Source organism: Phascolarctos cinereus, unplaced genomic scaffold (genome assembly GCF_003287225.1).
Source record: "Phascolarctos cinereus isolate Bilbo 61053 unplaced genomic scaffold, phaCin_HiC Scaffold_2;HRSCAF=192, whole genome shotgun sequence".
NCBI classification, from domain to species: domain Eukaryota; kingdom Metazoa; phylum Chordata; class Mammalia; order Diprotodontia; family Phascolarctidae; genus Phascolarctos; species Phascolarctos cinereus.
In genome coordinates this window covers 366,512,432-366,532,731 of record NW_027555625.1, presented here as the reverse complement: position 1 = coordinate 366,532,731, position 20,300 = coordinate 366,512,432, and the positions used below count along the sequence as shown (strand labels likewise).

General features: G+C 35.9%; 1 protein-coding gene across 5 annotated transcripts in view; it reads left to right on the top strand.

The window, feature by feature from the left end:
• Positions 1 to 20,300, top strand: part of VRK1 (VRK serine/threonine kinase 1) — a 173,710-nt gene that overhangs the window by 79,403 nt on the left and 74,007 nt on the right. For all 5 annotated transcript variants that reach the window (XM_021007345.2, XM_078150422.1, XM_021007344.2 and 2 more), the window contains 6 exons: positions 3,282 to 3,390; positions 3,491 to 3,583; positions 10,270 to 10,402; positions 11,021 to 11,141; positions 11,457 to 11,515; positions 15,376 to 15,554. In XM_021007345.2, coding sequence (XP_020863004.1) covers positions 3,282 to 3,390; positions 3,491 to 3,583; positions 10,270 to 10,402; positions 11,021 to 11,141; positions 11,457 to 11,515; positions 15,376 to 15,554 — 694 coding nt within the window. The remainder of the gene's footprint in view (positions 1 to 3,281; positions 3,391 to 3,490; positions 3,584 to 10,269; positions 10,403 to 11,020; positions 11,142 to 11,456; positions 11,516 to 15,375; positions 15,555 to 20,300) is intronic.

The following is a 20,300-nucleotide window of genomic DNA, read 5'->3' as shown; positions in this document are numbered from 1 at the left end:
ACCTTTACCCTGTGTGTTGCTCTTTTTCAAATGTGTTTCATGTAAACAACATGTTATAGGATTATGGTTTTTAATCCGTTCTGCTATCTGCTTCTGTTTTATGGGAGAGTTCATTCCATTCACATTCACAGTTATGATTACTATCTGTGTCTTTCTCTCCATCCTTCCTCCCCCCCACCCCATTTACGATTTTCTTTCTCCTTTCTCCTTTTCCCTCACTAGTGTTTTGCTTTTGACCACCACCTCCCTCAGTCCCACATCCCTTCTATTAGCCCATTCCCTTTTCTTCCCATTTACCCTTACTACTTCTTCCCTCCCTCCTCTCTCCCCTTCCTTTTCTTTCCCCTTTTCCCTCCTACTGGCTATAGGGTGAGTTAGATTTCTATACCTAACTGATTATAGCATTCCCTTCTTGAGCCAAATCTGATGAGACTGAGGTTTAAATAATGTTCATCTCCCTCCCTTATTTCCCTCTGCTGTAATAGGTTTTTGTGCCTTTTCCTGTAATGTAATTTATCCTTGTCTGCCTCTTCCTTTCCTTTTCTCTCAGTATATTTTCTTAGTTCAGATTAATCCACTTACTTGGATCCATTTAACCCACTTGATTAGATTTTTTTTTTATCATTACATCAAAGTCAACTTATATCTACCCCCTTTATGTATACCCCTTTAACATGGTATAATAACAATACAGTTCTCCCAAAATGATTTTCTTAAAGCTCAGGTCTGACCATGTCATTCTACTCTGTAAACTCTAGTGACTCCTTCCTGACTTTTGGATAAAATATTGTCCGTCCTTATCTCATCTTTTTTAATGTTTAATTTTTGCATAGGTTTAATAATGTATAAAATTATGAGCACAAAAGTTTATGTGTATACTTTTCAAATAATTATGTACATTGGGAGTATGTTTCCACTGATTTCTTTCTAATAGGGATGTAGCATCATATTTGGAGACAAGTTGCAATAGACGGTTGATGCAGTGGGATAGGATCTTAGGAAAGAGATGAAGGTTGAATATATAGATCTTGGAAGTCATCTGCATAGAAATGATAATTGAATCCATGGGAATTGATCAGGTCACTAAGCAATAGTATGTAGAGAGAGAAAAAATAAGAAAGTCTAGGATAAAATAAGAGCCTTAGGCATGACATGAGTGATGATCCAGCAAAGGAGACTGAGAAGGGGTAGAAAGACAAGGGGGACAAGAACCAAATGAGAACAGAGCCCGCCCGCCTTTCTCCCACAAAAAAAACCAAACAGAATACTCAAACACCCAGAGAAGAGACAGTATCCAAGAGGTCAAGGTAGTCAACAGTGTCATTCTGCAGAGAGGTCAAGAAGGATGAGTATTGAGAAGAAGGCTATTTTACCTCCATTACTTTGGATGGAACTATTATTGTAGCCTAAGCTTGCATTAGCTTTTGTCAGTCATGTCACGCTCTTGGCTTATACTGAGCTTATATTAAACTTAAACCTCTGCCTCTTTTTCATCTTGAATAGCTGTTAAGTGAGGAGTTATTCATTCTTTAATTGTGCAGTTGGTTTTTTTTTCCATCCTCAATATAGGACTTTATATTTATTTCTATTAAATCTTTTCTTGTTGGATTCAATTTCATTATTCCGATTTGAGACTTTTTGAAATCTTTATTTTGTTATAACATTGGATATTTCTTCAGCTTTGGAAAATGTAATCATGTTTTCAATAGATTAACCAAGTTGTTGTGGAATAAGATCGGGCACTAAAGAACATTACTAGAGATGTCTTTCCAGGTTGGCTGTATTTATTAGTCAGTACTCTTGGGGTCTGGTCATTTACTCAGCTATGAATCTGTCAGGCAAGCACTCATCTTCTGCCTTGCTATACTCTAGCCCTCATTTTTCATTTTGCATCACTAGTTGTGATATAGCCTAATGAATAGATCTGTTTTATAGAAAGAAAGTGTTTTAGACAGCCCCATAGTGGAAACAGCACTGGAATGAGAATCAAGAGACCTACATTCTTGCTTTTTACTAGACATGTGACCTTAAACATCTACTCCATCTCTTTGAATCTCAAGTTCCTCATCTATAAAATGAAATAAACTAGATAATACCCAATGGGTTTTCTAGTCCTGAAGTTCTCTTATTATGTAAGTGATAGAGTTAAATATATAATCTGCTTTTTACAACTTTTACATTGATATGTTAGATTTAGTTACCTGTTCTGCAGGGTAAATTGGAATATATAAAACCATTGTTTTATGTATCCTATTTGGAATTTAAATAACTAAAATGCCTTTTTTTGGTGTAGTTAAAGAAGTCTGTTATATTCAAGTCTTTAAATATGTTGTGATAACTTAGATATCGTCTTGTTTTGATTCATGAATATAGATTTGATTAGTAGCACCATTATAAGGTAGAGTATATGTTCTGTACTTTAAGGATGCTGTTGCTTTTAAGTGTACAGTCAAAGGGATGCTTAGAGATATCTGTTCCAGTTTCTTTATTTTATAGATAAAAAACAGAGGGTCAGAAAAGTGAAATGACTTGTCTAAGGTCACACACATAATAACTAGCAGACCAGATATTTGAAGACAGGTCCTCTGACTCTAAATCTAGTGGTCTTTCTACTGTATCCTGTATGTTAAATATTCAGAAAAATATAGAAGGTGAATATTATAGTCAAAGTAAAAATAAGAAATGTGTGTTTACAACTTAATTAAATTTTACAGCACATTTACTATTTAATGTATAGTGAAAACTTATCTACTTAGTATTCTATATTTTTGATGTAATTTGCTGACATTTTATCAAGTTGGCTATTTTTCCCCTTTGTTGAAGCTACCACATTGAATCTAGATATTAATGATTTGACATATTTTGATGTAGTATGTGTTTTAATTAAAAAAATCTAGCAACTCTGGGGTAAAAAAAAAAAGTCTTTTTCAAGGAGGATTCCATGAAAATAATCCTATAATAAGAATAATAGTGACTCTAAAAATGGGAAAAGATTAGTGGATTTTTTTTTGATCAAGGTGAATCCATTGATATTGAATATACGGGATTCTCTCAAGTGGGTAATATCCTATTAACCCTTGGTCAGGAAGGTTTAAGGCAAAAATTTAAAGTGAAGATCATTGAAATAGTATGTTAATTTCCACTAGAAAATTTTTTTTGGAGCATTTGTGTTTAGAGTATTTTATTAAGAACCTTTTCTTTAAAGAGGTAAGCACAATCTCTTAATTGTGAAGTGGATCACTAAGTTGTGTTTCTTCCATTAACTTTTTGTTTACTCTCAGTTATAGGTTTATGGTAATGGATCGCTTTGGGAGTGATCTTCAGAAGTTATATGAAGCTAATGCTAAAAGATTTTCACGGAAAACTGTCTTGCAGCTAAGCTTAAGAATAGTAAGTGTTTGTAATATTGTATAAGCTACTTTAAGTTCAGTACATGTCCTCTGCTGGTTGAAATTAGTATTACATTAATTTCTATTTGTTGATTTCTTAGCTGGATATTCTGGAATATATCCATGAACATGAATATGTACATGGAGATATCAAAGCCTCAAATCTTCTTCTGAACTACAAGAATCCTGACCAGGTAGTTTTATAACTTTAATTTTTTTCTATTTAAGACCTATTCAACAAATCAAGTTACTTTGAACTTTTGAACCCCAGCAGAAGTTTAACTTTTTAGAAGTGGATATAGTAATAATAATATTTCTCCTTGACACTTTTATCTAGTTAGCATTCTATATTTTTGATGCAATTTGCTGACACTTTATCAAGTTGGCTATTTTGCCCTAAATAATGTTCAGGAAGAGTGCTTGCGAATACAAAATGAATTTCAAATAGCTATTTGGGGGTGGAAGCTTAAAATTATATAGTGCACCAATGAATTATGTTTGCCTGTCTGCTTTGTCACTTTTTCATTTCCTTTGTTCAAGAAATCCATCAAATGTAAGTCTTCTCTTACTTGGAAAATTTGGTCTTTAACATGTTGATTATTCAAATCAGTTGTTTTACAGAAATATCTCAGCTGTCTAGTTTTTTATACTCTTTAGTGTCTAGAATTCAAATGTGTATTTCCACTGTTTGTTCCTTGCCTTCCATAATTTTTAACTTTGTTAGGAAAGAATAAAAACTAATATTACTGTACTTTTAATATAGTTGGCAGAGTAGTAGTGAGGTCTAGATAAATTTCTTACTTATAATATCTTTGTTCCTATATATTTGATAAAAGTGTCATTGGACTGACTTACAATAGAGAAATGAAGAATTTTTAGCTGTAGAAATGTATCCTAATATATAAACAATTTTTCTAGTTGCTTAGTTGATCTAAGAAAACATTTGCATTTTGACTGTATCAGTTATTGTTCTTTATTTTATTTTGTGATCTCTTCATTAATTCCAAGGGTCAGAAGGCATCCAAGTTCTCCTATATTCTTCATTCACCAACGTTTAGTAACTAATGCTATCTAAATGAATAATCATGTGACACACATTACCCTTTGTGCCACTAAAAGCTGAAAGCAAAACCCAACATACAGCTCAAGCATATTCTGGAGAAGTTATTGAAGCATATGAGTTATTGTGAAGTGGAGTACAGCTAGTACCGTAACAACTCCTGGGATATGAATGCTGTCCCATAGCCTCTTCCTGTATTTCCAGATGACGCACAATCAATCAACAGTCAGTCACAAAGCATTTATTATTTATAGACTGACATTGTGTTACTGTTCTAAGATCTGGGGAATAAAGACAAAAGCAAAACAGATGCTGTCTTCATGGAACTTTCATTTTAATGGGAGAGACAACATGTTAGTAAATACAAAATACATAGAAAGCAGATACAAGGTATACTTGGATGGGAGGGCACTAGGAGATGGAGGAACCACAGAAGGCTTTTTGGAGAAAAAAAGGTTATACTTGAACTGATTCTTGAAGGCAACCAGGTATTTCAGGAGGCAGAGGTGTGGAGGGGAGAGCATTCCAGAGGTAGGGTTCAACCTGTGCTAATTGGCCAGAGTTAAGCACCTGGATGGAATTTCCACAATTATGATTGACTTTTAGCTTCAGTACATACTCAAGACCCTTAATGGCCTTAGTCAGCTTTAGTTGTAGATATCTTGTCAAGGGGGAAAACTTATGGGGTAGTTTTCCAAATTAACCTAAAGAAGGTATATGGTCTTTGGGAGGTAGAGTTTATTTTAGGATGAGTAGACTGCTTAGCCTGGATCCCAATAAATATACTGATAATGATTTTGATAGAAACTACTGTTAGAATGGGGAGAGGGGCATCTTGAATCAATAGTACCTTGAATAGGGATATTCAGGTTTGTTTTTAGCAGTCCAAATTAGGCACTGGTTGAAGGTAAGAAAGGAAACCATTATATTACTTCTTACATATTATTCTGTACTCTTTGCTTCTGTTGAGAAATTTTTGTAGCTGTCATAGAATTGATGTTAGGTCTTTCAAGCCATTTTGCTTTACATATACAATTTCTAGGTCAGATACAAAATAGGTAAAAGTATGGATGATTTTGAAGGATTCTCTTAATTAAGATAGTATGATTAGATTAGAAATGGCAGTTATCATTTTAAGTTGTAAAAGATATAATTTTTAGTTAAATATAACATGATGTTATTTATTACATGAAAGTAATTTTATGAAACCACTGTGAGGTCATATACCTTTTTTTTTTTTTAAAGTATTCTTGATTAATTTGTTCCTGTTACATTTTTTAACTCCCACTGAATTTCCTCCTTTGCTCTTTGTATACATCTTTGAAATGGCTGGCTGGGGTTAGGGCTTTGGAACAGATCAAAGTTAAGTGGTCCACATGAGGCCTAGATCATGACCTCATTACTTCTGAGCTCTTCTCCATCTTCTTCTCCTTTCTCCTTCTTTTCTCTCTATAATAAAAAGTAACTTTATGAAGTATATTATACCATTTTTATTCAGAGAACATCATCTGTAAATCCTTTAGTTAAATTTTGTAATCTATAAAATATCATGCCAATCTTATTTTATGGGGCAGAAGCATCCTTTAAAGATTGTCTAGTCTAAGCTTCACGTTTTATAGATGAGGAAACTGAGGCACAGAAATGCTAAGTGGCTTTTCAAAGGTACACAGAAGTGGCAGAACTCCAATTCAAACCCAGGTCTTGTGGTTCCAAATCTACTACTCTTTCCAGTTTACTATGCTGCTTATCACTTTATGAAGTGAACAGATATTGTATACATCTTATAAATCAGACTAAGAAACTGGGTATAGGCTTCAGTAGTGGCTCACAAGCAGAATTAGAGTTAAAAATCTTTTTGGGGTGTGGCAAGAAGCAAGTAATAGCAAATGATATCAGTCAACCGGTACTTACTAAGTGTCTCCTATGTGTTTAACCTTGTGCTTGGTTCTTTAGGAAATAGAAGAACAAAATATGAAAATGTGAGACAAGGTGCCTACCCTTGAGAACCTTATAATCTATTAGGGGAGCTGAGACTATTAATAGATATGAAATAGCTAGAGAATGGTACATAACAATATATCAAATACTAAACATTGTAATACAGTAGAAATTATTTTAGACATTTAATGCCTGTTTAAAATTTTTGCAAGTGAAAAGCCACAGATTCAAAGACCTTTTAATATTAAATTATTGTAACACTAGGAAAATAGGGACCCAGGGACTTCTGGTTTAAGAAGGCAACATGAGCTGGGCTTGATGTTGTATACTTGTAGATGAGAATTCTGAGGCAGGTGAATTGCTTATGTTCAGGAACTCTGAGCTGTAGTAGAGCTAAAGTGTCTCTATTGTCCATATAAGTTCAGCACTCGTATGTTGGGTCTCCCCTGCCCCCTAACTCCTGCTCAGAAGTGGAGGGCCACCAGACTGTCTAAGGAGAAGCAAACTGCCCCAGTGGGAAAAATGAAGCAGATAAAAGTTTCTATGATGATCTATGTTGAGACTGGGCTTATGAATTGACGTTGTATTTCTAGTCTGTGAGAGATAGGAAGACTCAGTTTTCAGGAAAAACAAAAGGCAACATGAAGTGATATAGAGAATTTCAGTTCTCCTAAATAAACCTCATCAGATATCTGAAAAAGACCCAGAAAGATTAATGATAAAGAAAGGAACAGAAGTAAACTCCTTCATTTGTTTCAGCACTGTACAAATAGATGCCCCAAAGTCATCAAAGGCCGGCAATGAGACCAGTGTGAGCTCAGATAAATGTAGAAGCTGACTGGTTGTAGAGAGAAGTTTCACCAGGGAAGGAAGCCAGTGTGAACTCCAGTAAAAGGGCTGGAAGCTAGCAGAGATGGTGACAAGAGTATCGTGGGGAAAGCTATTGTGAGCTCAAACTAACAGATCGGAAGTCATCCAGTGCTCTGTGGGGTTTGGCGGTGGGTTCCAAGTTAATTATGAATTAGTAATTGTGAATGTGAAACCTGGTTCTGGTCTGGCAGAACAGAAGTTTCCATTGTTTACTGCACAGGGAGAAAGGTCTGGGCCGTGTATATACTCCTTGGAATACTAACAGCCAAAGCAAGACAGAAGGGCAAGTCATTGCCTGTGTGCCAGATCTAGGATAGCTGTGGAGGAGGCCTGAGAACAGTATGATAGCGTAAATCCCACGTAGCCTGTCAGGGGCACAGCAGGGGATGGAACCATTGGTGATCATACAAAAGGAGACTGAGACCAGCTGAGGCAGGAACCTACCTGGAACCCCTAGGAAAAAAAATTTAAGGATTAAGGCAGAGTGGGAACCAATATCAACCAATCCGTCCATATTGACAGTGGTCATAGCATCCAGAGTGTAGAAGGAAAGGACCATCTAAAAGTGTCCGAGGAAATTTGCCTCAACATAAATTTCTAATCCCTAGTCCCAGTTGAAATCCCACGTACAGGAAGCCTTCTCTATCCCCTATTAATTCCCAGTGCTTTCCCTCTTTTAATTATTTTCTATTCATTTTGTATATAGCTTGCTTTGTGTATATTTGTTTGCATGTTGTCTCATCCATTATATTGTGAGCTCCTGGGGGCCAGGGAATGTTTTTCTTCTTTTTGTATCCCCAGCATTTAGCACGATGCCTGGCACCTAGTAGGTCTTTAGTAAATGTTTATAGATGTGAATTTGAATATGCACCAATAAGACTTCAAATGGATCCATGATTTAGATATAAAGAATCAATCACAAACAAATTGGACCATGGAAAGAAATACCTTTATTCATTGTGGATAGGGCAAGAATTCTTATTCAGCAAAGGATAAAGGGGATCACAGAATAAAATGCCTGGGAACACTACAATTTTATATTACATTGTTTCAGCTGGGCCTTCACTGTGGCAAGGCAATCTTTTTACACTTCTGTATTTGATTTACTCTCTTCCCCTCCCCCCTCACCACAGCAGATTTTCTAAACCTTTCCATTGTTTCTCCACTCTTCCCTCACCTTCTCAGCTGAGAACCTTGCCTTATATTTCACTGAAAAGTCTAAAGCCGTTCACAAAGAACTCCTTTTTCTCCTCTTTTCTTCATGTCACATCCTACAACTCCATATCTCTTCTTCCTTTTGGGGTTCAACTCTTTGAGAAGACCATCTAAATAGGTGCTCTTGTTTCTTTTTTTCTTATTCTCTTAACTCTTTATAGTCTGTCTTCCAACCTCAGCATTTAACTGAAACTACTGTCTCCATGGTAATTAATGTTCTCTGAATTGCCAAATCTAATGCTTTTCATCTCCCATCATCCGTCTTGATCTGTCTGCTGCCTTTGATACTGCTGATCACCCTCTTCTCCTTGATACTCTTTTTAGGTGTTAGAGACACTAATCTCCCCTGCTTCTCCAACTTTTTGACTACTCAGTTTCTTTTGCTGGATATTCATCTAGGTCATGTGCACGTTAACTATGAGTATATGGCTTTGTCCTGGGCCCTCTTTTCTTCTTTTTATCATCTCTTTACTGTACTTCTCTTTATTGAGGAAGTGACTGTATCAACTCCTGTAGATTTGATTTTTATCTCTATTCTTAGGATTCTTAAATCTTCTTATCCAGCCCTAACCTCTCTGCTGATCTCTGGTCTCTCATTTCCTATTGTCCCATAGACTCCTAAAAGTCAAAATATCCAAAACTGAACTCAGTATGTTCTGCCCTTCTTCCTCCCTCCCCCAATCCTCCCCTTTCCCTAACTTCCCTATTACTTGTAAGGGGACTGCCATCCTTCTAGTCATCCTGGCTGGCAACGTAGGTGTCATCCTTGCCTCTTTACTCTTTCTTATTTCCTCTTTCCCATCCAGTCATTTGTCAAGTCCTGTTGTTTGTATTTTTGTAACCTTTCCCCCTCCCCCATCTTTTCTCTGACACTGCCATTGCTTTGTTGCAGCCCTCATCACCTCATACCTGAATTATTACATTAGCCTTTTATTTAGTCTCCCTAGCTCAGATCTCTTCCCACTTCCATACCTCTTCTGCTTAGCTGTCAAAATGTTTGGTTTTGACTATGTCACCCTTCTAGTCAATAAACTCCAATGGCTCCCTATCACCTTCTGAATCAAATATAAAATATGTTGACTTTTAATGCTCTTTATAACCTGGCCCATTCCTACCTTTTTAAGTGTCTTAACCCCTTATGCGTCTCCTATCCCCCCTCCCATGTACTGTTTGATTCAGTGACATAGGCCTCTTTAGTGTTCCTCTCAAATGCCATTACATCTCCTGAATGAGCAATTTCACTAGCTGTCCTTCATGCCTAGAGCTGTCTCTCTTCTGATCTGTGCATTCAGGCTTTCCTGACTTTCTTCAAGTCTTAGCTAAAATCCTGTCCCTACAAGAAGCCTTACCCAATCCTTCTTGTTGATGTCCTTCTGAGACTATCCACAGTTTATTCTCTGTGTGTCTTCTTTTGTACATAGTTGTACATGTTATCTTTTCCTATAGACCGAGTTCATTTTGAACAGGCTATTTTTAACCTCTCTTTGTATCTGCAGCACTTAGCACTGTACCTGGTCTGAATAAGTACTGGGATCTTGTCTAAACTTTATACCTTCCTTAGTCCCTAGCAGATAGTTCTTCATGTAGTAATTATTTAATAAATTATTTTGAATGAGTGAATATTGTTTGTGTTTTGGCTCAAGCTATCTTTTAGGGGTCTACTGAGTTTTGAAGGTGTGAGAGTGTGTGTGTATATGTGTGTGTGTGTGTGTGTGTGTGTGTGTGTGTGTGTGTGTGTGTATGGCAGATTGGATTTTAATTGGATTTAATCTTAGTGTGATATTTGGGAATTTCTAGGTATATTTAGTAGATTATGGCCTGGCTTACCGATATTGTCCGGAAGGAGTTCATAAAGAATATAAAGAAGACCCTAAAAGGTGTCATGATGGGACCATTGAGTATACAAGTATTGATGCACATAAGGGTGTGGGTAAGTAAATAACAATTAAGGTTAGTATTTTTAAAACTGCTAATGTATTTTGAGCCCCAGTTCTTTGGTCTAGAACTTTTAAAAATGGAATGACATAAGGTCGACATTAGGTCACTTTCATTTTTTATAAAAAAAAATTTTTTCAAATAAAGGAGCTTTTTAACTGTGTGATGGCTAGACAGCCCACTGCCTAGACCTGCGTCAGGAAGACTTGAATTCAAATCCAGTTTCAGACACTTACTAGCCTTGTTACTCTGGGCAAGTCATTTAGCATCTACCTCTTCTTAAAGAGCTTGATGATTCTTTGATTGCATCTATGTTTCCTAAGAGTAACAATGAAATCAGTATATCAATAATATCTTTTTAATTTTATTTCTTTGTGGGTCTGTGTGTCAATGTTGGTTCTTGAATTATTGCAGATTTGAGATGCTCGATGGCTCTGTTACTTGAAGAGAAGTAATATTTTATATTATCTGTATTTTTACATTAAATAATGCATGGAATTTTTTATAATAAAAGACCAATTATATTCTTTTTTCTAGTTTGTCTTACATATATTTGAAGAAATTACTTTAAAATATTCAGTATGCCTAATCCTCTACTTGTTTTATATTTCAGCTCCATCAAGACGGGGTGACTTGGAAATACTAGGTTACTGCATGATCCAGTGGCTCAGTGGCCATCTCCCTTGGGAGGACAATTTGAAAGATCCTAATTACGTCAGAGATTCCAAAATTAGGTGGAGGAGAATGTGTTTTTTTTTCTCTCACAATAACTTGTAGTAGAATTGTCTTTGACACTTATATTTTTAAAAATTAAAATAGCCAAGTATATTTGGATTAAACTCTGTTTAGTTGTTTAACTAACAATAATGTAGATATAAGTAATTAGGTAGACTTAGCATGTGCCCTTATTTATGTATTTTTTAAAAAAAATCTAAATATCTAGGATATCACGTTAAGTCCATTCTAAATTTGCCATTTCACCTCCTCTTATTAACAGTCCACCGAAGGGTGAGACTTTAAACAGTTGTTCATTCTTTGACCTTTCTTAGCTACCGAGAAAATATTGCAAGTTTGATGGACACATGTTTTCCTGAGAAAAATAAACCAGGTAGGAAGGTTTTTGTTTTGGGAAGAAAAAAAAATGTTGTAAATTTCATTAAAATATTGTAAGAATACTTTAGAATTATGGAAAGCAATCATTTTATTTTTTCAAATTTATCATTGTAACACATACAACAATCTTAAACATAAAATTAAAATCGTGTAACACATAGATAATTTATAACTTACAAAAACAACTATAGTAATGATATGAATGTGTTGGGTTGGCTTATTTTTTGCATAGTTTTTTTCCCTTCCCTTCCTGCTTCCTACCTTCTCCCTAATTGATCAAGTTTTTAAAAATTCTGAAAAATAAAACCCTCAAAATTTATACAAACAAATACAAGCAAAACAAATTCTTCCATTGGCCATGTCTGAAAATCTATGTCTTTTTCATCATCATTCTGTGGCAGAAGGTCAGCAGCATGTTCCATTTTTTGTTCTTGTAGATTCATTGTTTATCATTGTATTGATCAGATTTCCAAAGTCTTTTAAAGTTATTTCTTTACATCATCATTACATAGATTGTTATGGTTTTACTCACTTTACTCTGTGTCAATTCATGGAGGTCTTCTTAGTTTCCTCTGAAACTTTCCGTTTTGTCATATTCTTTTTGTTCGTTTGTTTTTTTTGCTAGGCAATGGGGTTAAGTAACTTACCCAGGGTCACACAGCTAGTGAGTGTTAGGTGTCTTCCAGATTTGAACTCGGGTCCTCCTGACTCCAGGGCCAACCTAGCTGCCCCATCATTTTGTCATATTCTTAAGCACAATAAGATTCAATTACATTATGTAGCTCAGTTTGTTTAGCTACTCTAAAGTAACCTCTTAGTTTCCAATTTTGGGCCAGGGCAGCTGTATTGCACAGTGGATAGAGCACTGGACCTGCAGTCAGGAAGATTTGAATTCAAATTCAGCCTCAGATACTTAATCACTTTTTGACCCTGGCTGGGCAAGTAATGAAATATTAATCTGCCTCAGTTTCCTAAGTTGTAAAATAGAGTAATAGAACTTACCTCATAGAGTTGTAAGGATGAAATAGTATTTTTGAGGTGTTTAGCACTGTTGTAGGTTCTTAATACATGCTTGTTTTCTCCTTCCCTCCCACAAAAATTACTGCTGTAAATATTTTTATACATATGGAACCCTTTCCTTTTTCTTTGATATATAGATCACCTAGTCAGCTGGATGGCTCAGTGGATAAGAGCTGGGCTTAGAGTCGGGAAGACCTGCATTCATACCTACCCTCAGACACTTACTAGCTCTGTAAACCTGGGCAAGTCACTTTACCTCTGTTTGCCTTCATCCACTGGAGAGGGAAATGGCAAACCACTCCACTATCTTAGCCAAGAAAACTCTATAAGCAGTATGGTCCAGAGGGTCACAAAGAGTTAGACTTGCCTGAATGACTGAACAACAGCAATAGGTCTCTTACTTGTAATATAGTTTGGTCAAAGCATATGTATGTAGTTTAGTGACATTATGGGCTTATTTCCAAATTGCTTTCCAGAATGATTGGACAAAATTCCTAGCTCCACCAACAATACACCTGTTTTCCTACATCTCCAGTTTTTGTCATTTTCTTCTTTTGTCATTTTTTGTCAGTCAGAATATGAGGTAGAGCCTCAAAATTGCTTTAATTTTAATTTATCTAATTGTTAGTGTTTTTTAGGGCATTTTGCTGTGATTATTGATGTTTCTGATAGTTGTTAATGGTTGCTAGATATCTTCCTTTGAAAGCATCCTGTTCGTGTCTTCTGACCGTTTATCTATTGGGCAATAGATAAATTTGTTTTATGAATTGGAATCAGTTCCTTATGTCTGTTTGATATGAAAACTTTTTCAAATAAAATTCCTGCACAGCAGTTGTTTTCTAATGTTAAACAAACTGTAAGTCTTTATACCATGTTTTGCAGCTAAAAATGGAATATGGTCTAGTTCTTTCAAGAAGGAGAATGAATATCATATTTAATCTTCCTGGTCACCAGTAATTTTTTTACTGTGCTAATTTTAAATAATTGTTTATTCTTCAGCACAATAATTGCATTTCCACTTGTTTACAGTGCTGATCAAGTGTAATGTTATTCACTTCTTTCCCTTTGCACATATTCAAGTGTTCAGAATGCTCAGATTTACACAGTAGCTCAAATATTATTTTAAAATTTCCACTGTACCTAGCTTTTGGTTACAGATTTGAGTCCTTCTGTTTTTGAAAAGTTGTGTGGAATTCTTTCTTTCCTAGTGCATTTAGTGGAACTCTTCAATGGTGGGATCAGTTGAGGCACCTTTTGACTGAAGCTGTTCTACCACTTGGGAACCCACCAAGCGTCCTGACAACTTCCATTTGTCTTTAACATCATTTTTGCCTTATGAGTTTCTTATCCTCTAATGTAACCTTCGTGTTGAAAGCACAAGATTCTTCTGAGTTCCTGGAAGCTACCTTGTTTCTCTGCTTCTCATCTTTAGCCTTGTATTTTTCAAATTCTTGGACCATTCACTCAATATCTTCTTTGTTCAACTGGCCTTTGTCATTGATAGTAGTAATCTTACTTTCCTTGCCTGTGCTTTTATCTACAACAGATTTTTTTAGGATGGGCATTTCAGAATGTATAATAATGTCTTTGCATTCTGTTAACTCACATCTTCCATTTTAGTTCCTGATTTTGGACTTTGTGCCAGGGTCAGCTTAACCATTATTTAGCTTTTACAGCCATTCAGGACTGGGCCCTGACTTACCGTTCCAATTTTATTTCATATTAGTTGCTTTCATGCACTATATAGTGTATAGTATAGTATAGTATAGTATAGCATAGCATAGCATAGCATAGCATAGCATAGTATGGTATATGGATTTTTTACTATCCCTTATATACAACACTCTGTTTATGATCTCTGTACCTTTTTTCTGGCTGTTCTTCTTTCCTGGAATTTACTCTGTCCTCACGTCTACTGGTTAGAGACCCCAATTTACATCAACACTCAGTTCATAGGACACTTTCTACATGAAGCTTTAACCTTGTATCCATCTTGAATTTACTCATATGTTGCATAAGTTGTTTCCCCTGCTAGAAAATAAGCTCTATTACGCAGTATCCTCTTCACCTTGTATCCATTTTGTATTTACTTACGTATGTAGATGTTGTTTCCGTGATGGAATATAAACTGTGAAGGCAAGGACATTTAATTTTGTCTTTTTATCACTGGCACCTAGTACAATGCCTGGCACAAAGTACATTTTTAATGTGTGTTTCTTAATTGATTATTTTGGTAAATGGTATAATATGTTCATCTAGACCTAATTTCTGCCAAACTGCTTTCTAGTTCTCCAATCGATTTTTGTTGAATAAGGCATTGTCACCCCAGTAACTGGTGTCCTTGGGTTTAACAGACACTACTCTATTATGTTCAGTTGCTTCTGGAGCTTGTTTACCTAATCTGTTTCATGAATTAGCTTTCCTTATTTTTGTAATTAGTACTTTCTGTAGTTTAAAAAAAAGTGTTCTTTCAACTCTTGAAAACTTCCTATTATTTTTATGAAAGTGTTTTTAATAATCTTCTTTGTATTGGTGTCACAACTGTAACATGTTTTTTTAAGAACATATAGGAGAATACATTTTTTTCTTAATTTATTGACCCTACAGTTCCTGAATCCAAATTACACTTTTCTCTCAGTAAGTGGATTTTAAAAATTCAAAGAATTTTTTTCAAATATATTAATGCCTTGAACAGCTTTGCACTGTAGAACTCTAAAAGTAATAAATTTAGTCATGTTGAAAAATATAATAAATTTAATTATATTGACAAACGTTCACATTGGTTATGGTAATGAATAAACTAAAAAAGAAAAATATAATTTATTTTTATTTTAGATGAAATTGCTAAATATATGGAAGAAGTGAAAGTATTGGGCTACACAGAAAAACCTCATTATCAGAATTTACGAGAAATTCTTTTGCAAGGGCTAAAGGCTACAGGAAGTAAGGATGATGGTAAACTGGACTTGCGTATCTTGGAAAATGGAGATGTGCCAACAAAAATAGGACCAAAGGTAAGTTCTCTTGTGATATAAATAAATTTTCGTGTGTTTAAAAATAGTTATTGATGGTTTTGAAATTAGTTCTCGTAACTGTAGAAGCACTATGGGAGAATGAAAGAGATTTAATTATGTTTTTTCTTTAATAAATATGCTATTGAGTAGTTAAATCTTAATTTTTATCATTTGTAAGAGGAGGCACTTATTAGCTTAATATTACTGTGTAACTGTCCATAATCATTTGTTTAAAAGATAACTCTGTACAGACAGTTACTTACTAAGTGTGATACTACATAAATGTTATATTCTTATTTACCTCTTTATCAAAATTTAAGGTCCTAACATTTTAGGTTGAATTCAGCACCCTTGCAAAGATAGAGACTTTGATGAGCTTCTTAGAAATTCATTACTGCCTGTATATGTAGTAGTTCCTCTGAACTATTCCTTCCTGCTTATCTTGGTTCTTGTTTTTTCTTTTACTTTTGTAGGGATTAAGGAATGTTTATCATTTTTTTTTCAGTATTTTGTGTTCCTCAAAGACAAATCACTCTATAACATTTTATATTTAAAGAGGGAATTCTTGAAATAGACTTGTAGACTAAATGGAGTCAATAGTGAGCACTTTGAGCTCTTTTTTTTGGAAAGATTGTGGAGAATACAAATATTTCTCTGGATCTGCTTATTACTTTTTTTTTTAAGAGTGAATCTGTATTGTTTGTATACATTTAGTTATTTCAGTAGTTTGGGGATCAGTGATTTTTTTGGTGTAGGTCCTCCTTCCTTAGAAGGATGCAGTCTTTTTGAGTTTCTTTTTCAGAATCAATTAAATATTAAGTACTTACTATGTGTCAGACACTGTGTTAGGGATATAAGCACAATAAAATGAACTAATTCCTATTTGCAAGGAGCTTTCTTTCTAATGTAATCTAAGTAAAGTTTATCTCTCTGTGGCTCACCTGGTGAAGAGCCTTTCTGAACCTGGCTAGGCTGTTCCTTGAAACACAGACACACTTGGCACACACTTGGTTTAGTACCTGCCAGAACTTGTGCCCTACTGACACAGCCTTTGGAAACAAATGGTTATTACCACCATACAGTGATTGGAATAGGACTTTTGTGGAAGGAATATGTTTATGTATATATTAGGTGTCTTTGTATAATATATTATTGTAACATGTAGTAATGTATATTATGTATAATGTAATATACAAATGTGCATATATTATATACACACACATGACTTTTTTCTCTAAGCAATTAAAAGATATAAAATATCATACTGAGAGCCAGAAAGCTAAAATACCACTTTTGATAAAAAAGCTAGTAATTTAGCTAAGGAACTGTAGATTTTAGATATTTTGGCAAAAGGACCACATATATTTTTACTTAAGTGAATATGTGATCTCACCTATGTGACTGTATGTTCTGTTGGTGCAGGTCACGACCCCTCTATGATTTTTCATTCTGTGCTACTTATTATTGTCCTTATCTCTATAGATTCTTCTTTACATGTTATCTATTCATAGAGGCCTTCCTCTGTTTTTTTTTTCAATATTTCATGGAAACCAGTCTCTCCCTACTTCAATCCATCCTCCACCCAATTGATCTTTCTTTTAAAATGCAGGTCTGACCATGTCATGTCCCAGTTTAATAAATTCCAGTGGCTGTCTATTCACTAGGATCAATTAGAAAATCCTCTGATGTTCAAAGCCTTTTATAATCTCCCTTTTCCCATCCCCTCCATACATTTCCAGTCTTATACCCCTTCATATACTCTGTGATCCAGTGACATTAGCCTCCTTGCTTGAACAGACAACTCCATCTCTGGATTCTGGGCATTCTCATTGGCTGTACCCCATGTCTGGAATGTTCTCCTTCATCTCTGCCTTCTGACTTCCTTCACACCCCAACTAAAAATCCCACCTTTTACATAAAGCCTTTCCCAATCTTCCTTAATTCTAGTGTCTTCCCTCTGTTGATTATCTCTAATTTATCCTATATATAGCTTGTTTTTACATAGTTGTTTGCATTTTTTCACCATTTTACTGAGAACTCTTTGAGGGCAGAAACTGTCTTTTGTCCTTTGTATCCTTAGTGTTTTAGCACAGTGTCTGGCACAAAGTAAGCCTTTAATAAGTATTTATTGACAGATTGACTTTAGCTGTGCATCACATTTGCTGCACGATTGGTGCATCTCTTTTGCTCCTGCTCTTACAAACTTCCATCTAACTATAACTACTGTGGATTTTGTAAATTACTTTCTACTCAGATAATATCACTCAAATGAGTAGTAGGTATAAAGAATATAATAGGTGGAGAAAAGGCAGCAACTCACCTGAGCTCTCCCCAAAACCCCTCCAAACACCTATAAATAATGCCATAAAACAATTCTTGGAGTAGCAAAACCCACAAAAGGATGGAGTGCAATAATTTTCCAGCCAGGGACAACTGGTAAGGTCAGCAGGAAAGGTCTGTCGCACCTGAGTGAGAGTGGAGCACAATCCCCCACAGGTTGTGCCAGTGCAGATTGGGTCCCAGCAAACCAGTGGCAACAGCTGCTTCTGATGCTCTCAGCTGCACATATGGTAAGGGAGTTAAACAACTGGTCAGAAGGAGATTACTGAGGTCTGTTTGCTAGCACTGAGGCAGGACTCTGTTACTTTGCTCATAGTGGGATCTGAGTCCAGTACTGGGTAGCAGTCCCAGGGTGAGGAAGAGCACTAGCACACCAGAGCTTGTAGCCACAGTGGAGCTAGGGACCCTCATCATAGTTCAAGGGCAGAAAAGAGTGCTTGTGGTAACTCACAGACCAGAGCACAGGCCAGGAGAGAAGTAAATACACCTCTCCTTAGATCATACCACCTTAGAAGAGCTGAAAACTTACAGATCCCTGAAGTATCTCTGAAAAACAGCTACACAAACCCCCTGAAGCTTAGGACAAATGCCCTCCACGCTAGAAGCAGAGCCCTATTAAAAGTCAAGAAATAGGCTGGGAAAATGAGCAAACAACAGAATAAATTCTGACAATAAAAAGTTACTATGGTGACAAGGAAGATTGCTACTGCTTGCTTTGTTGTTTGTCCTTTGTTCTCAAAGAGGACCATGACATCAGGGAGATGACATGCAAGTGAATTGGATTTAAGTGAGGGAGTGCTGTACAAAGTCACCAGCCTCACTTTCTCCTCCTGGGTCCAGTGGCATGATAAACATCAGAACAACAGGAGATGGCCCAGGATGCGATGGGGAACCTTGGCCTTTTTAAGCTAAGGTCTTTAGCAGCTCTCAGTTTGACTGAGGCAGCACCCATTCAATGCTTAAGGCTTAATAAAAATGAGGCAAAGAATGGTCTCTTTTAAAATTTAAAAAATAAAAATAGATCTGGGAGGGGAAGACCCTCAGGGTTTCTGGCAAAAACAGAAACAATTGTTATTTATGTTCATTTGAGTCAATCTGGGCCAAGTAGGGCTTGGTGTGGTACCAGAGTGGTTTGGGCTTAAGGTTAGTCTTTAAGAGAAAAAAAAAGAAAACAGGGGGAAAAAAAGGAAGATCAAAACACACACTCTGAAAGAGATAGCAAAGTCAAAGCTCCTATAACCAAAGCCTTCAAGAAAAATATGAATTTGGGGGCAGCTAGGTGGCGCAGATGGAGCATCGGCCCTGGAGTCAGGAGTACCTGAGTTCAAATCCGGCCTCAGACACATAACGTTTACTAGCTGTGTGACCCTGGGCAAGTCACTTAACCCCATTGCCTAGCCAAAAAAAAAAAAAAAGAAAATTATGAATTGGTCTCAGGCCATAGAAGAGCTCAAAAAGAATTTTGAAAAGCAAGTGAGAGAAGTAGAGGAAAAATTGGGAAGAGAAGTGAGAGTGATGCAAGCAAATCATTAAATAAAATCAAATACAAAATACAAATACAAAATAAAATCAAAAAACAGTTTGGTAAAGGAGACACAAAAATAATACTGAAGAAAATAGCAATTTATTTTTAAAAAAATTTTTTTTAAATTTATTTTTAGTTTTCAACATTTAATTCCACAAGATTTTGAGTTCCAAATTTTCACCCCATCTTGCCCCTCCCCCCACCCCAAGATGGCATGTATTCTGAATATCTCTTCCCCTAGTCTGCCCTCCCTTCTATTTCTCTCCCACCCCCTTCTCTTATCCCCTTCCCCTTCTACTTTCCTGTAGGGCAGGATAGATTTCTGTGCCCCATTTCTTGTATTTCTTATTTCCCAGTTGCATGTGAAAACATTTTTTTTTAAACATGTATTTAAAACTTTAGGTTCCAAATTGTCTCCCTTCCTCTCTCCCCACCCACCCTCACTGAAAAAGCAAGCAACTCAATATAGGTTATACATGTGCAGTTATGCAAAACCCTTCCATGGTAGTCATGTTCCGAAAAACTAATTCCATTTCCCTTAATCCTATCACACCTGCCCCACTTATTCTATTCTTTCTTTTGACCCTGTCCCTCCCCAGAAATGTTTGCTTCTGATTACCCCTTTCCCAATCTGCCCTCCTCTCTATCATCCCCTGCTCTCTTTCCCCTTCTCCCCTATTTTCCTGTAGGGTAAGAGATTTCCATACCCAATTGATGTGTATGTTATTCCCTCCTTAAGCCAAATCCTATGAGAATAAGATTCACTCATTCCCTCTCACCTTCCCTGTTTTCCTACTGTAAGAACTTTTCTTTCTGTTTTTTTTTTGTGAGATAAATTACCCCGTTCTACCTCTCCCTTTCTCCTTACCCCTCAGTTTTAT